We start from the raw sequence: 17,722 nt of genomic DNA, 5'->3' as shown, positions 1-17,722 counted from the left end.
TATTTTTCTTTTTGAAAAACTAGGATTCTAAATTTCACATATATGTACTTGGCTTCTACTGCTGAGAGTGTTGCATATAATCCACGTGTGTGCATCTGTGTCTTTGACCTTAAGAGGCATAGTAAGTACTTGGTTGAATGGTTGGACTCCCCCAGAATTTGAAATGATTCTCGTGATCGCCCCTAAAGTTCTTAGATATATGAGACTGAGGCTAAAGTTAAATGTTTAACTGTTCTGTACAGTAGCTATAAGGGATAGTTTTGGTTGAGGAAGGGGTGGATACTCTTGCAAAGTAGAGCTTTTATAGTTTCACAAAAATACCCATTGACCCAGCAAGGCCGTAATTAATTTTTTAAAAAAATAAATAACATTTAAAGATTTTACAAAAAAAATTCTCAACGGATAGTGTATAGTTAATGCTATTAGCTTGGTTGATATATTGACATATAATATTGACATATAAATGTTGCTCATATGTCATTATAGAAATTGGTAAAATTTAACATATGCCTACACCTGTGAAACATCACTTCAGTAAAGTTAATGAGTATATTCATTACCCCACAAAGATTTTTTGTAATGCTCTATTTTCTAAGGAAAAAAAAAAAAAAACAGTCATTTAATTTCATTATCTAATTTGATGAAAAAGGCCTGGATGGGGACTCAGGTGATGTGAGTCTGGACTCTGCTCTTGCCCTGAATAGCTCCATGCAATTCAGTGAGTCCCTTAATTTTTCCAGCCCTTAGTTTTCTCATCTGGAAAATGAGGGGGTTGGACTAGATGGTCCCTAAGGTCCCATGTGGCTCTAAAGCTTAATAAAACTAAGAGGACAGGCATACTTAGGGTATTGGTTTGTGTCCAGAAAGTTTTATGTAAAAAATATAAACTTCCCCAGTGGTCTCTAATCAGCTTTGCCTCTTCATCCCTGCCCTGCTTTACTTGATTGATTGATTGTGAAATCATTTCTTTTTTTTGTCTTTTTTTTTTTTTTGTCTTTTTGCCATTTCTTGGGCTGCTCCTGAGGCATATGGAGGTTCCCAGGCTAGGGGTCTAATCGGAGCTGTAGCCACCAGCCTACGCCAGAGCCACAGCAACACGGGATCCGAGCAGCGTCTGCGACCTACACCACAGCTCACGGCAACGCCAGATCCTTAACCCACTGAGCAAGGGCAGGGATTGAACCCGCAACCTCACGGATCCTAGTCGGATTCGTTAACCACTGCGCCACCACGGGAACTCCCATCATTTCTTTTAAATCTCTTTCACCTTGATTCAAGGTCATTCATGCCTTACTTCCATGTTGTTCTTTCTAAGCTTAGGGAACTGTTTTACTGAAGAATTTAGGGCGAGGACTTGAGTAATGAATGAAATTTGGTAGTGCCTTCAGGGGCAGTGAAGGCAACAGGACCATCAGCTCCCTGGATATTCAAAAGGCAGTGTGGGCATTTTATCAGAGGGAAGAGGTGGGGGAGTAGAGTCAGGCTGTACTGGATGTATTTCAGAGATAGGGGAAAGGTAGCAGAATGGAGTTCAATTAAAATTCTAATCCCAACTTTGCTCATTTCTTGCCAAGTCAGCAGCCGGCATTTCTGTTTTTGGTTCTGGTGAGTTTGCTGTGATGACATACATAGTTACCTCAAACATGCTTGTGAATGGGCCTGAAACTCTCAGGATGCTGACCAGATGCTGTCATCAGACCTGGCACTGTGCCATCTTTTGCCTGTGTTTCCAGAGACATCGCCTTTCTCACCACCATCGCCATCTTCCAGGTGGGAGGCGGGCTTTGGCGAAGGCTGGTGGTAAAAACTAAACTGATCACAAATGACAAGACAGGGAGTTCCTGTTGTGGTTCAGAAGGTTAAGAACCTGATATGGCATCTGTGAGGATGCGGGTTTGATCCCTGGCCTCGCTCAGTGGGTTAAGGATATGGTGTTACCAAACCTGCGGTGTAGGTTGCAGATGCAGCTCAGATCTAGAGTTGCTGTGGCTGTGGTGTAGGCAGGAAGCTGCAGCTTCTATTCAACCCCTAGCCTGGGAACTTCCATGTGCTATGGGTGTGTCTGAAAAAAAAAATTTTGTTAAATGACCAAATGGTTTCATCACAGCATAGAGATCTTCTCAAACTGTTTGTGTTTTCCAGGTAGCTAAGTGGGATTTCTGAGGAGGGCCTGCTCTGACTTCATCTTGGCCCACCATCCACGATGAGGTTCTTCCTGCTTTGTGCCTACATGCTCCTGCTGATGATCCCTCAGTTGAGGGCAGTCAGCTTTCCTGAAGATGATGAACCCCTTAATACTGTTGACTATCACTGTAAGTAATCTAAAGAACATTCTCCTTTTTAAAGAAGGAAGCTGTTTTGGTCTTGGTTTTCTAAGCATATTCATTTTTAGAAAGAAAGAGAATTGTACTCTTTAAAATGTTTTGCATACTAATTTATCCATGATGGTTTCCCCATGTTTGGAGAAAATGAGACAGTTTAGTTAGGTGCTTTTCTAAAGCAACCCATGTATAAGCTATATGTTTTCAATTAAAAGAAAAAGACCATTTGCTGACATTCACTGTCTTTTATTCATTCATATTCAAGACCTTAAGAGGGGAATTTAGTTAAAACCCTTCTACAACTAGTATATACAGCTAATCAATGCTGTATATCGATTCTTCAGCTTCGTAATCCTGACTGATGGTTTAGCCCATTTTTACTTGCAGATTCAAGGCAATATCCGGTTTTTAGAGGACGCCCTTCAGGCAATGAATCACAGCACAGGCTGGACTTTCAGCTGATGTTGAAAATTCGAGACACACTTTATATTGCTGGCAGGTAATTTTCCTCTCGTTGGTTTATTAGATTAAAATTCTTTTCTCTTGTGGCGCTTGCATTAATGTGTCTAGTTCATGAAAAACTAATATGTGATTGTGATCAAAAATTGCAAGTAGCCAAAAACATTCACCCAGTAGAGCCAGTGTTGTGTACCAGGAACAAAATACAGCAAAAGCCTTCAGCGGTCCTATTTTATTACTGCCATCAAGAAATCACACACCATTCTAAAGCAGCAGGAGAAAAAAAAATCTTTTATTCTTTTTTAACTTGGAATTATTCAAGCAAATATTAGAAGTATGTCTATGCTAATACCCAGTAGCAGTTTGACCCATTCCTGAAGAGAAGAGCTTTTTTTTGCTCCCTTACCACAGTGATATATAAAAGCGTCTCACTAATGAAAAAGTACTCTTTGTTGACTTTGTTGGAGACAGAGAAAAGCCAAAATGATCTCCAAAACACAATAAAAGCAGATCTGTAAAAATAAAATAAGCAGCAGCTTCACATTTTTATGGATTCACATGATATGACTCCCTGCCTTGTTTCCACCAGGGATCAAGTTTATACAGTAAACTTAAATGAAATCCCCAAAACAGAAGTCGTACCAAACAAGGTGAGCAAGTGCAGTTGGCAAATTTATTTGCCATCCCTCAGAACTTGTGTTATGTCCCTCTCCCCTCGATATTTAAAATATTGAACTTGGGTTTTGCTTGATTGATACAGAAACTGACATGGCGGTCAAGGCAACAGGATCGAGAAAACTGCGCTATGAAAGGCAAGCATAAAGTAAGTGCATGAACATGTGCCTGCCAGACTGAGTCTTTATGGGGGCTTAAGCCCGCAATGTAAGTGAATGGAACGTCTAATGTTAATGTAATTGTTCCTCTCTTTAGGATGAATGCCACAATTTTATTAAAGTATTTGTTCCAAGAAACGATGAGATGGTTTTTGTTTGTGGCACCAATGCATTTAATCCCATGTGTAGATACTATAGGGTAAGTATATTTTATATAATGAGCTTTTTTTTGTTGTTGTTTTAAATCAAATTTCTTCCTTTACTGGTATGCTGTTAGCATTGAATCCTTCCTGCTATAAGCCCAGTCATTTATTTTATCTCAAATGCTATGGAAGAAGAAAGACAGAATTCTTCCCATAGAATTTCAGTACAAATAAAGCAGTATTGCTTTCAAACAGGTACATTGAACAGATGTGACATGAGCTATTTATTTTTCTTTTGTAGTTGAATACCTTAGAGTATGATGGGGAAGAAATTAGTGGCTTGGCAAGATGCCCATTTGATGCCAGACAAACCAATGTTGCCCTTTTTGCTGGTAAGATTCTATAGTGTAATGAATATAAATGATTAATGACATTGAAGGTGCAAAAGGAATTTAAAGGAGAAAAGAGCTCATAACTAGGATAGCTACATTAATATGGGTATTTCAGAGACTGAGAGCTGTGAACAAATTTTCAAAAAAGAGGACTTAAAAAGTAAGCCTATCATAAGTCTTCTGATACTCAGCTCTGTTGTTAAGTAGGCCAGTGACCCTAAATAAGTTGCTTAACTTTTTGATGCTTCAATCCCTCATCTGTAAAATTAGGTAATTTCACAGGCTGACCTGTCACAGGCTGATTATGTACATCGAGTTTAGATGTATTTGTATATATAGTGATAACATGGGTGAGATCACTCCAGAGGGTATGACACACTACCTAGGATGACATACTTAGGATAATCGTGGTTATTTTACCTGAATTATAACTTTGGTTTCAGATGGGAAGCTGTATTCTGCCACAGTGGCTGACTTCCTGGCCAGCGATGCTGTTATTTATCGAAGCATGGGTGATGGATCTGCCCTTCGTACAATAAAATATGATTCCAAATGGATCAAAGGTACCTTCAAAGAGCAGTGCTGTGGGATCACCAAGGGTCATGAGATGGCCAAGTGGAAACAGGAGCCCTGGGCATCAGGATGTTCAGTGCCTGACTTGATATTGTTTATTGAGAGCCAAGTACCAGCTGCCTTGGTCGTGACTGGGGTCACAAACGGCAGATAAGGAGACCAGTGGCCCTGTCAGAAAAGTACATCTATCCAGGCTTTTATCATAGGTGACCTCAAAAACAATGATCTCAACTCTTTCTGCCAGTCTGCTTAACTGTAAAGGCATGTAATACTTGTTGTCCACTCCCATCCCCCTACCTTAGAAAGTTAACCCTGGGAAGCATGAGTTCATATCTGCAGAGTCATTTTGTTCTTGGGCAACTAGAAATCAAGATTTTTTATATTAGGCATAAGAGATTTTCTTCCCTAGTTAAATAGGTTAATAAATAACTCTGTTGAAACAAAGACCTTTGCTGTAGTGCAGTTCCCTGTAGGCGTTTTCCAGCCCATTAGCTAACATTAAAGACTCTGGGTTCCCTGAAGCTTCACACCCATACCACAACTCTTCAGATTCCTTGGCAAATGGGAGTTCTCCTTGGCGTGAGTGTAGCTATGTGACATCTATCAGTCATGCCTAGCAGTTGGGGTCTGATATGAATTGAGTGATCCTTTAGGAACCAGTTTGTCTTCAATTTGTCTTTCAGAGCCACACTTTCTTCATGCCATAGAATATGGAAACTACGTGTATTTCTTCTTTCGAGAAATCGCTGTGGAACATAATAATTTAGGCAAGGCAAGTATACAGGCTTGACTTGTGTACATGTACTGCATAGAATCGAGCCCACTTTGGTAGAGTCTTTGCATGTTTTCCAGCACTCAATGCATTTAGGGCCAAGTGCAGAGAGGTGAGTTGCTTGTCATGAGAAAAGTTGCTGGAGAATACCTGAACAATGGCCAGAGTGGAAAGAGCGGCCTTGGGCCCTGAGAAGGTTTCTTTTTTTCCCCTATTACTACAGAGAATGTTCTGCAGGTACCCTTGAGTTATGGATGCTTCTTTAACTCTTTAGAAATCTATTGATAGCTTATTCTTTCTCAGTGTCAAAAGGCAGGATGGGGAGGGTAGGGCCCCTTGTTCAATGTTGAGTATTTCCGTAAAAGCACATATGATTCTAAAATATTGCAGCCCCTTTGATGCCATGTTTGATGATGGTGTATTTTCTTGAGTATAAAAGGCAAAGTAGGAGACACAGAATGGAAATGGTTTCTGTTCAGCCATGCAGTTCAATAGCTTTCTTCTTAGGGAGCTTGTTTGGCAGAACAGGAAAATGGCCCTTTTTTCTCACAGGTGAATCTGGTTTACAGTCCTACCATCAAATCCCCAGAGAGAAGGCTCTGTGAGTCTTTTGAGCCCCGTGCATCTTTAGTGGCTTTTGTCCCTCCCTGAACCAGCGGGAGCTTGTTGTTCCCATTCCTCCCCCATGCTCATAACCCTGTTTCTTTGCTTTTGTCCCGTGGGCAGGCTGTGTATTCCCGTGTGGCCCGCATATGTAAAAACGACATGGGTGGCTCCCAGCGGGTCCTGGAGAAACACTGGACTTCATTTCTGAAGGCTCGACTTAACTGTTCTGTCCCCGGAGATTCATTTTTCTACTTTGATGTTCTGCAGTCTATTACAGACATAATACAAATCAATGGCATCCCCACTGTGGTCGGGGTGTTTACTACACAACTCAACAGGTGAGAACAGATCCCTAGCACTTCAGAAGACATCCTGTGCCCTGCTTGGGGGAACCAGGAGCAGGCCCATGGTTGCCTGATGCTGGTTCTCTTTTTCAGCATCCCTGGTTCGGCAGTGTGTGCATTTAGCATGGATGACATAGAAAAGGTATTCAAAGGACGGTTTAAAGAGCAGAAAACTCCGGATTCTGTTTGGACAGCAGTCCCTGAAGACAAAGTACCAAAGCCAAGGTAGGAAAAAGACAAGAAGGATTTTTGTCTTTAACCAAACTCTCTGTCACTGGAGGCATCCATCCCCAGGGAGCAGCCTCGCCAACCTCCCCACCAGGAAGGGGTCTCTGTGCAGCAGGGCAGACAAAAGTCAGTGAACATAACCCTGAGAACCTGTATGTGGAGAGCCCACTAGGTTAAGGGAATAGCCTTGCTCCTCTGGTTTGGCTCACTCTTCTTTCGTTCATGACCTCTTCTTCCAGAATAAGCACTTTCTCCTTAGGTACAGCTTGTGGGAAGGGGAAAAACACATTATTTTCCTTTCAGGCCTGGCTGTTGTGCAAAGCATGGTCTTGCTGAAGCTTATAAAACCTCCATCGATTTCCCGGATGAAACCCTGTCGTTCATCAAATCCCACCCCCTAATGGACTCTGCTGTCCCACCCATTGCAGATGAACCCTGGTTCACAAAGACTCGGATCAGGTAAGACTGAGGAAACAAGGGCCCTCTCCCCTCCTGTACCTTCCCTTCCTGTTGGGGCCCCCTGACCTGGCTTTCCTCCTCTGGCAGGTACAGACTGACGGCCATTGCCGTGGACCATTCTGCCGGACCCCACCAGAACTACACAGTCATCTTTGTTGGCTCAGAAGCTGGCGTGGTACTTAAAGTTTTGGCAAAGACCAGTCCATTCTCTTTGAATGACAGCGTGTTACTGGAAGAGATTGAGGCATACAACCATGCAAAGTAGGTGCATTTTTATAAGAACATTTCTCGGTACTTCCAGTGTGTGTTTCTAGTCATTTCCCTTCGGTCCCCCTAAATTAGCGGTGGTCTGGCATAGTAGTACTTTGGGGTTTTTTGTTTTGTTTTTTTCACTGAAATAAAACCTGGGTTTATTGTTTTCCTGGGTCCGGCAGGGTTTAAGAGGGTGAACAGTGATGAGTTTAAAAATAATCCATCCCTTATTTGTCACATAAGGAAAATGAGAATATGTTCCCACCAGCCTTCTTACTTTGCAGATATATTTCAGGCTGCTACATGCAGCAGACAGTTGGTTACAAGCATGCGCGTGCATGCACACACACACGTAATTCATCAGCCTCTGATATAAAAAATTATTTGGACCATTAAAACAAACAAGAAATAGATGAGAGAAATGGAGCAAAGGAGACTAAGGAGAGATCCAGAAATATCTAGCACGAAAGATTTAAATGCATTAAAACATTATCCTTTTTGTTCCTTATAGTGTAAATGCTCTTCACGAATGCAATTCCCTTAGATCATCAGGATGGCAAACCAATTTTTAAAAACCCTTGTGTCCAGCCTGAGATTTAACCAGCCATGCAGAGCAGTAAAAGATGAATCAAATGAATCACATAATTATGACTTCCTACACTACTTACTTGCCAGTTTGCTAACAGAAACTATTCCTTAACACCTCCTCAGCTCTCGGTAATTGCAAACACCAAACCTCATTGCCTCACCTAGTTCCTATAGCTTTTGACTTACTAAACATATATCTTCCACATGTCTCCCTCAATACAGATGCAGTGCTGAGAATGAGGAGGACCGAAAGGTCCTGTCCTTACAGTTGGATAAAGATCATCATGCTCTGTACGTGGCCTTCTCTAGCTGTGTCATCCGCATCCCCCTCAGTCGCTGCGAGCGGTATGGATCCTGTAAAAAGTAAGCTGATGTCTCTTCCCTTACCCTGGGTCTCACAGCATCTTGACCTCTGATGATGGGAAAATCCAAGTTACATTCTGTTTGGTTTTATACAGGTCTTGTATTGCATCTCGAGACCCATACTGTGGCTGGTTAAGCCAGGGGGCCTGTGGTCGAGTGATGCCGGGGATGCTGTAAGTACATTTTGTCACCTTAGTTGAGATCATCTCTGGGGGCTCCAAAGCTAGACATTTTAGAAAACTTTCAATGACACTGCTTTGCTTTGCTTGCTTTATCTCTTTCTTTGTTGTTTTTTGGTATGGGTGGAGTGGGGGAGAAAGAAAATCTGGAGCTGTGAGAGGGAAAGGGGATTGTAGACAGTGTAATTCCTAAGGGAAATGGATAGAGAGAGGAAAAAATAAATAAATTCTCTTCTGCTCTCTTAGATATTCTGATTACTAAATTTAAGAGAAGTACCCGTTTCCGCGAGCTTTGTTGTAATGTCCATTTTTCCTCTGTCTGCTCATCCTTACTAATCCGTCTGTGTTCTTGGTTCTGCTCTGGTTGTCACTTGTGTTCCTATGAAGGCTGTTAACCGAAGACTTCTTTGCTTTCCATAACCACAGCGCTGGAGGATTTGAGCAGGACACAGAATTCGGCAACACGGCCCATCTAGGGGACTGCCACGGTAAGACGGGGACCTTCCTTCCCCTCCTGCCCCTGCTTTTTGACCCCAATTGCACGGGAACATTATTTTACAATCAGCCTTTTATAATGACTCAGGACACATACCACCTAGCATTTAATTAAACTTTGCAAAAGCTGAGCTATTTGGTCATGGGGATACGTTAGAAAAGAATCTGGCCTTTTTTTTTTTTTTTTTTTTTTTTCCCTTCACCTGTTACAATTTTGTAGGACTCTAGAGACAGGTCATCTAACCAGTAGGTTAGTCTTTTTATTTACAGTCCTTTCTTTTGACTTTTTGAGTTAATTGGAATTCGTAAATTTTTTTGCTTTCTTTTGGTTACTTTTTTACTGATTCCTTGTTCCTTTAATTCTTTTAGAAATTTTGCCTACTTCAACTACACCAGATTACAAAATATTTGGCGGTCCAACATCTGGTTAGTTTTTTTTCATTTTTTTGAATTAACAACCTTTTCTTTCCTTCAGTTCAGCATTTTCAGCCCCTTCTCCCCTCCTTTTGCGCAGTTTGGCAGCCCTTCATTTTTCTGCTTTGACTCATGATCCCACTGACAGTCCCAGAGACTTTTTCTTACTCAGCACTTCACTCCTGTGTAGCATGTAAACAGTTTATCATTGACCAAGGCACATCCTTTAAGAAAAATCAAATGGATTAACATAGGCTGCATTCCAGCTGCACGCCCATCCCCTGAGCTTTCTTCTCTCTCACCCCTGTGCATTGTGAATGTTCCCTCTAGCCATCTGTACTTAATGGATGGCAGAATTTCATTATTTTCCCCTTCTCCCCCCACCTTTCCTAAGACCTAGTCAACAAATACACATTTCCCCAAAATGTGTATTTATAACTTTTAGAGATCTTTTTGAATGGTTTGCAGTAATTCCGGGAACCTGTGAATGTTGGTTGTGGTCTCAGTGGTGTGAAAAAGGTTCCTGTCAAATGTAGCTGGTTTCTGATGTATGAAGATGTTCACTGGGCTTTCTGTGTCCCTCTTGTCTACATCTGTTTTGGAGTTTTCATCTGTGACTGTTGCACCCGTCTGAATTGGGGTCTCCGAAGTTTTAACCTAAAATCATATGCTTACATTTTGAGGGAAAATTGACTCTTGGAAATCAGTAATAGACACGCTATGAGGTTAAGTTACTCCCAATCCTATCACTGGTTCTAAAACTCACCAGCAGTTTCACGCCTCAGAGGGGAGAAAAGCATGGCACATCTTGTGTCTCAGAAACATCCTTACTCAGCTTGTAAATGCCATTTCTTTTGCATGAGTTGCTGCTAATTCTTTGGAAGAAACTCCCCAGAGCATTTTGGGAGGCACGGACAAGGTTCAGCCCTGTTCCAGTGCTTTACCATGGATGGTGAGCCCTCAGTGCAGTCAGTTATCTACAAATGGATGGGCGGGGGGGTGGGGGTGCGATGGTCCATGGTAAAGCAGGACAGCCCCTTTGACAGGTCCAAAATCAAGTGTCTACTCAGACTTAACCAGGTTTTCCTGATGAAGTTACACAGTAGGTTCCCCAGTGAAGGATATATGGTTTGCATCTATGAAAATGCTTTTAAAAACATGCACCAAAAGAAACGAAATGATGTTTGTCTCACAAAAGGATGAAAAAATAGCCATTAGCCTTTGAGATTGATATTGCGTTGTCCGTGTGTCAGGTACCACCACAGAGGCTTTGTAGAGGAGTGTTTTGAGTGTCTCTAAGTGAAATCCACTTAATATGTCTTTATTGTTAATTTTTAGTTTTTAGTTTTTCCCTTGCTAGAGAGGGATTTGTTGTAATCTCTCCGTATGTGTTTTTTATGAAATCCTAGAACAGACTTTCTCATAAAATTTGCTTAAACTTTACTTGAAAATACAGCAGACCAGTCAGAAACAACTTGCTGACATGACCCACGTTAATAAAAATCTGTTTGCCACCACAGACATGGAGGTATCTTCATCTTCTGTTACCACAATGGCAAGTATCCCAGAAATTACACCTAAAGTGATTGATACCTGGAGACCTAAACTGACCAGCTCCCGGAAATTTGTAGTTCAAGATGACCCAAACACTTCTGATTTTACTGATCCTTTATCAGGTATCCCAAAGGGTAAGGCCTCACCAGGGAACTCATCTCTCACTGAGTGGAAACCTGATTCCTACTCCCTCTGAGGAGAGTATGGGCTTAGGGTTCTCCAGCAGTGAAGCCAGACTGAGCTGCCTCTGGTGTTAACTCTGGCTCCACTGTGTTAACAACACTGTGCTGTGGTTACCTGGAGTGCATTCCTTACCAGAGAGGCAGAAAGCTATTAAAGAGAGGGTTGGTGAAACAGCCACTCAGACAGTCTAATCTGTGTTGACTTCTGTCTGAAGAAGCTGGACTCTGCTGGGTCAGAGAATTTTGAGGGTCACTCCAGCAACATCCCCCCCAAAAAAACTAATTGCAAATATCTTGATATTGGATGTTTTGTCTGGGAGCCTTTCCCAGCCTTTTGTTTAGCTGCAATTTACAACACAATCTGAAAAGTGTATATGAGGCGCTAAGTTGTTTGAATGCCACCAACTATAAAGCATAACAGAGTACTTGTCCGTACCTATCATTTTCGGCCCATAATAGAAGCAGTTATCAAATAGCTGCCTGTTGAGCTGGCTTATTAGATATATTACTCTGGAAAAAAAAAATCCATTCTTCAGTTCTTACTAAACTGTGGTATCAGGTTTCCAATCAGTTTTTATAGCAGTGCATTGTCATTTATGATTTACATCTGTTGATTTTGGTTTTATATGTTTTTCATTGTAAACAATATTATAATCATTCTTTCTCTTTTATTTTCTTTAGCAATTTCATTTCTCTCTACTCCTCTTTCCCTGTCTTTCACCATGTCATGGAATTCCATAGCCCTCAACATTGATTAAAAACAACTAATGTTCGAAGGCCTTAGTACTAACCTAAAGCAATGGAATCTTCAGGTTGCTCTGACTTACCTTATTCTGGGATAGCTGTGTTTATAGCATGTAACAGACTTGGATACCTCTTAAACTAACATTTCTAGATGTCTGTGGTTGCATTAAAAATCCCAATAATTACAAACTAATTCACTCTTCTTCTTCTAGTCTAATTTAAATATTGCTTAAATATCTTGACAATTGGACATATTACTTAACTCTAGTATATAATACATTTCCTTAGACTGTCTGGAATTTCTTTCATAGCAGGCAATTCAAGAGTGCTTCACTCCAAGATGGAATGAAAAGAAAATCAAAGCAAACATGAAAGTCTATATTTGTAGCTAACAGTGACCAAGCCGATGCTTTCCATTTGAGAACAAATTTTGTGTTTTCATTCTAATTAAGATAGCATAATTGTATTAGCATAATTATTTTAGAAAAATATACATTTATGCCAATTCATATATCTCCCTAATCCCAGCAGCTGTCCTTTAATCCTGATTTATTAATTAAGAGAAAATAATGAGAAAAAATTTTTATGTGTTGAAAACGGGCCACTTAGAAAATATACATTTTCTAACACTAATTTTTAGGTTAAAAACACATAAAATTTTGAATGTTATCTAACAATTATTTAAGAGAGATTGGAGAAGACAAATACAGATCAGTGGAAGATTAGAGTTTTCCTGGCTTTTGCAGCAATCATAAATGTCTCTGGGGATCCCTTTGTGATTAAAGAAAAAAATACAGAATTTTGGAGTCCACCTCACCCTCCAAGCTAAGCATATGGACCATGTGAAAGTAGTAATGGCTCAGTGGAAGCCATTTGCTGGCTAACATTGCTTTAAAGAAGCACACCACTCAGACTCTTTTCCTGTGTGTCTGTTGCAGGTGTACGATGGGAAGTCCAATCTGGAGACTCCAACCAGATGGTCCACATGAATGTCCTCATCACCTGTGTCTTTGCGGCTTTTGTTTTGGGTGCATTCATTGCAGGTGTGGCAGTATACTGCTATCGGGACATGTTTGTTCGGAAGAACAGAAAGATCCATAAAGATGCAGAATCTGCCCAGTCGTGCACAGACTCCAGTGGAAGCTTTGCCAAGCTGAATGGTCTCTTTGACAGCCCAGTCAAGGAATATCAACAGAATATTGATTCTCCCAAATTGTACAGTAACCTGCTGACCAGTCGGAAAGAGCTGCCACCCAATGGAGAAACAAAATCCATGGTCGTGGACCATCGAGGCCAACCTCCTGAGTTGGCTGCTCTCCCTACACCTGAGTCTACACCTGTGCTTCACCAGAAGACCCTGCAGGCCATGAAGAGCCACTCAGACAAGGCCCATGGCCATGGGGCTTCGAGGAAAGAAACTTCCCAGTTTTTTCCTTCTAGTCCTCCCCCCCACTCCCCACTAAGTCATGGGCACATCCCCAGCGCCATTGTTCTCCCTAATGCTACCCATGACTACAACACATCTTTCTCAAACTCCAATGCTCACAAAGCTGAAAAGAAGCTTCAAAACATTGACCACCCTCTTACAAAGTCATCCAGTAAAAGAGATCACCGGCGTTCTGTGGATTCCAGAAATACCCTTAATGATCTCCTGAAGCATCTAAATGACCCAAACAGTAACCCCAAAGCCATCATGGGAGACATCCAAATGGCCCACCAGACCCTAATGCTGGATCCTGTGGGACCTATGTCCGAGGTCCCACCCAAAGTCCCTAACCGTGAGGCTTCGCTCTACTCTCCTCCCTCAACGCTCCCCAGGAATAGCCCAACTAAGCGAGTGGACGTCCCCACCACTCCAGGAGTCCCGATGACTTCTCTGGAAAGACAAAGGGGTTATCATAAAAACTCCTCCCAGAGGCACTCTATATCTGCTATGCCTAAAAACTTAAGCTCACCAAATGGGGTTTTGTTATCTAGACAGCCTAGTGTGAACCGTGGGGGGTACATGGCCACCCCCACGGGGGCAAAGGTGGACTATGTTCAGGGAACACCGGTGAGTGTTCATCTGCAGCCTTCCCTCTCCAGACAGAGCAGCTACACCAGTAATGGCACCCTTCCCAGGACGGGACTAAAGAGGACACCGTCCTTAAAACCTGATGTGCCACCAAAGCCTTCATTTGTTCCTCAGACCACATCTGTCAGACCACTGAACAAATACACGTACTAGGTCTCAAATGTGCCCTTCCTCGAGTGGCTTTTATCCTGTCCATGTTGTTGAGAGGATGACATTGTAAGGGTACCTTAAAACAAGAGACTCACTCATATAGTAAGAGAACCAAGTGGCCAAAGAAACTCTACCTAACTTTGGCAACATCAGAACTTGCCATATGTAGCTACTGCAGCAAGGCTTCTGTGTACTTGCTTGAAAACAAAGGAAGGTGCTGGTCATTCCATTTCTTTTGTTTGAAGCTAAAGAGATGTGTGGCTCCCAGGGGCCACCTGTCACCAGTTTAAAGAGCTGATACAGTGCTCAGAAGAATCTGTGAGCAAATACTTGAAAATGGGTTCAACTTAGACTGCCATTCTGCGTGGTCTTCCCATTAAATGTGAACATTTTAATATGTATGCATTCACCTTGCCTCTTGCACAAATGTCAAAAAAAAAAAGGTAATGTCTCAAAGAAATGAACTTGTAGATTACCAAACGATTTGCTAAAAATTTTAGTCTTTGACCCAAACTGTAGCATTTTTTTCATGTGTGGCATTTTTTTCATGCCACCAATGATCTGTGTTGCGTGTGTACGTGTGTGTGTGTGTGCGCGCGCACGTGTGCGTGCATGTATGCGTGTGTTCTGTCCCCATTAGGATTTGTTTAGGTGCCCATTGCATCTTTTTTTGTGCTGTGGAATTGTTTACATTGAGCATGACTGAACAAGAGACAGTAACTTCTTCCCACAGCAGTTTGTTGGGTCCAGCTTTGAGAAGGAAAGAAAATCGAGGCTGATTTGACTGTCAAAATGATTAACTTGACTTACGTGTTACCCAATGCCAGAATGTAAGCGTTCTAAGTACCATTGTGCTGCTATTCATTCAAACTTTTATTACAGTCTTGCCAGCTTAAGAAGATAGAGATGTTAAGAGGTATCCTTGATTTATCCACCAGTATTCAGTAGTAAAATCTACCTGTCCACTGTGAATCCAAGCCTGAATCACTCTATTTAACCTTGGACACATGAACAAGGTTTTATTTTGACTGTTTGGTTTCTCCCGTGTAGTAAAATTCCTCTTCCTTTACTCCTCCTACCCCCAAGATAAAAAAAACAAAAAACAAAAAAAACAAAAACAAAAAACAAAAAAACATACACACACACAAAAGACAGAAGACAAAAGAAGGGAACTGTGAGAGGATTGTAATTGGCTTAACAGAAACAGTCTATGGAAACGGAACAGTGGTGCAATCATGTTGTCTGTGTTGTGTGATGTGAGGATTTCCTCCTAAGTCATGCAGGTTATGACAGTATACTGTAAATATTACATGTGAGTTTACCTGAATCTGTGCATTTTGTGCCTTATTCATGAGAATGATCGAAGTACTCAAATATGTCAAGTGTTTTCGGTATAGCACATCATTTCCTGAGTGCCAGTTGTAAATGTTTTTCAACCAGCACCTGAAAAGACTTTTCAAAAACCGTAAAAACAACCTAGAACCATTCATTGTAAAACAAATCCACCCAGATAGCTGCATTACATCCTTTTGCCATGATAAACATTCCACTCCCGCTTTCCTAAGGATGAAACAGTGATAATGTGAAGTCAGATGAGGTTTCCCAGGTAATGTGACACCTGTGGAAACCGTATAGAGTCCTCTATTTGTAGTTTTGCAGAAATCACTTACAGTTGATGATGTGGAACCCTGATGACTGTTTCAGTTAATATGCTGCACACCACGGTTTATTGAACCTCATCTAGAAAGTATCAAGGCAGAGGAATGCTCCTGACTTAGTCAGACAAATAAGTTCAACTGATTTCCTGTGATAACGCTGATGATATCTATTACCTGGGGGAGGATGGGTTGCAGAAGACCAGAGCATTTTCACACAGAAGGTAGAATACTGATGCAGTTATTCTTTTCCTTTGAGAATATTGTCTTATAAAGAACGTGATTCCCTGAGGTCTCTGGAAGCTCAAAAGCTCAGACTCCTGTTCTTGAAACACTTCAGCTCTGAAACTAAAACATGACAGATTAATAATAAATTAAACCAACCAGTGATAAACACTACCCAGTCCCACTGCCGACAAACGTGTTTGAATTCACCTTACCAATATTAATCCCGGCGTGCGGAAAATGGAACAGTAACTCTATGTGAACCCGGATAACATTTTGTAACATTGTGCTGCCTTGTAGTTTGTAATGTGAGTTCTATCAGTATTTATGTTGAAATTTCTAACATAAAATCTAGTCTCTATCCTGTTAATTTAATTTTTAAATGCTTTATCCATTTGTGCAAAGGTAAACACAGATTGTATCTTTTTTAATGGTACGGCATAAAAAGTAACCCTAAAGTGAAGTGGCTCTATACTGTTTTATAGAGTACTTTAACATGTATAGATATCTTGTAAACTTGTATTGTGGATGTGTAAATAATATGTACTTTGGGTTTTTAACACAGCATGTAAAGTCAAAATAAAATATACAAATCGTTATATCCTGCCTCTTGATATTGAAGAGGTTTATAAGGAACCATTTTTTTTTAAGAGTATCTTTAAGTCAATCAACATTGGTGAGAGTTTCTTTTAAAACATACCATAACAGGACTTCCTATTATAGCTCAGTGAGTTAAGGACCCAACATTATCTCTGAGGTTGTGGGTTCGATCCATGGCCTCCCTCAATGGGTTAAGGAGCCATAAGCTGCATTATAGGTCACAGATGCGGTTGGGATCTGATGTTGCCGTGGCTGTGGTATAGCCCTCAGCTGCAGATCCCTGGCCTGGGAAATTCCGTATGCCACAGGTATGGCCATAAAAAGAAAAAAAAAATCAAAGTATTCTTACCTGGAATATTTGCCATCTGGTTACACCACCATTCTCTTCTTGGAAGGCTGGTGATACTGATGGGCAGAGCCCCTGAAAAACATACAATCCAAAAAACCAGATGAACGTATGGCAGCAACAGTCAAATGCTTCAGGCCAGCATCTCAGTGGCTTACCTTGCCCACCAATCGCTAGTTCAACAAGTTTTTGAATTTCATGACATGTAGTCACACAAAATTTTTCATATCATTTAATCTAAAATTATAGCTGATAAATCAGGTTCCTATGAACATTTATTGCTATTTGGTATAGGCCATTTCTCAATTCCATTGTTTTCAGTGAATAAGAATATAGGAAGAGATATCTTCCTCAAATATTTAAATAGGAGGTGAAATTGTGATTCCATTGGTGTCTTCCCTTAGCATGGCATGAGTTAATGGCTGCTGTCATTAGATTTGGACACATGAAGGGAGGAAGAAGAGACAATTATGGAAAATATATTTCAGCCCTGTTTCTCCCTGGGCTCCTTGAGTGGTGTTCTCTTTCATTTCTGTTGTCTATTTCCATTAAGTTAGTATTTATTATACCTTCTGGCCATTATACAAGTTTTCCCAGGTTCAGAGACTTTCCTTTTTTCTTCTAAAAAGTGTATCTTCTTTGTTTCTGGCAGATCTTAGCCTTTTCCAATTGTGAATATCTTTGATAATTTAATGAATGGCACAGACTAAGAGCTGAATGTTATTTTCCTTTTCAGGGTAACTACAGACCCCTAAAACTACATTTATCAAT

General features: G+C 41.0%; 1 protein-coding gene across 5 annotated transcripts in view; it reads left to right on the top strand.

Annotated features, from left to right (window-relative positions):
• SEMA6D (semaphorin 6D) overlaps positions 1–16,604 on the top strand; it is a 56,063-nt gene extending 39,459 nt beyond the window's left edge. The window contains exons 2-19 of one of the 5 annotated variants that reach the window (XM_047766439.1): positions 2,143–2,312; positions 2,709–2,820; positions 3,370–3,430; positions 3,541–3,603; positions 3,711–3,812; positions 4,058–4,148; positions 4,592–4,711; positions 5,405–5,493; positions 6,220–6,437; positions 6,537–6,668; positions 6,975–7,130; positions 7,218–7,391; positions 8,193–8,333; positions 8,429–8,506; positions 8,939–9,000; positions 9,377–9,433; positions 10,942–11,097; positions 12,840–16,604. In XM_047766439.1, coding sequence (XP_047622395.1) covers positions 2,204–2,312; positions 2,709–2,820; positions 3,370–3,430; positions 3,541–3,603; positions 3,711–3,812; positions 4,058–4,148; positions 4,592–4,711; positions 5,405–5,493; positions 6,220–6,437; positions 6,537–6,668; positions 6,975–7,130; positions 7,218–7,391; positions 8,193–8,333; positions 8,429–8,506; positions 8,939–9,000; positions 9,377–9,433; positions 10,942–11,097; positions 12,840–14,128 — 3,210 coding nt within the window. In that variant the 5' untranslated portion in view covers positions 2,143–2,203 and the 3' untranslated portion in view covers positions 14,129–16,604. Of the gene's footprint in view, positions 1–2,142; positions 2,313–2,708; positions 2,821–3,369; positions 3,431–3,540; positions 3,604–3,710; positions 3,813–4,057; positions 4,149–4,591; positions 4,712–5,404; positions 5,494–6,219; positions 6,438–6,536; positions 6,669–6,974; positions 7,131–7,217; positions 7,392–8,192; positions 8,334–8,428; positions 8,507–8,938; positions 9,001–9,376; positions 9,434–10,941; positions 11,110–12,839 lie in introns of all 5 variants that reach the window. The other 4 variants (XM_047766438.1, XM_047766440.1, XM_047766442.1 and 1 more) reach the window with 4 other exon arrangements.
• Positions 16,605–17,722: the final 1,118 nt, after the last annotated feature.

The sequence above is a fragment of the Phacochoerus africanus genome, chromosome 2, assembly GCF_016906955.1.
Source record: "Phacochoerus africanus isolate WHEZ1 chromosome 2, ROS_Pafr_v1, whole genome shotgun sequence".
NCBI lineage: Eukaryota > Metazoa > Chordata > Mammalia > Artiodactyla > Suidae > Phacochoerus > Phacochoerus africanus.
The sequence above is the reverse complement of the archived record's forward strand: the minus strand, read 5'-3'. Positions and strand labels throughout refer to the sequence as shown.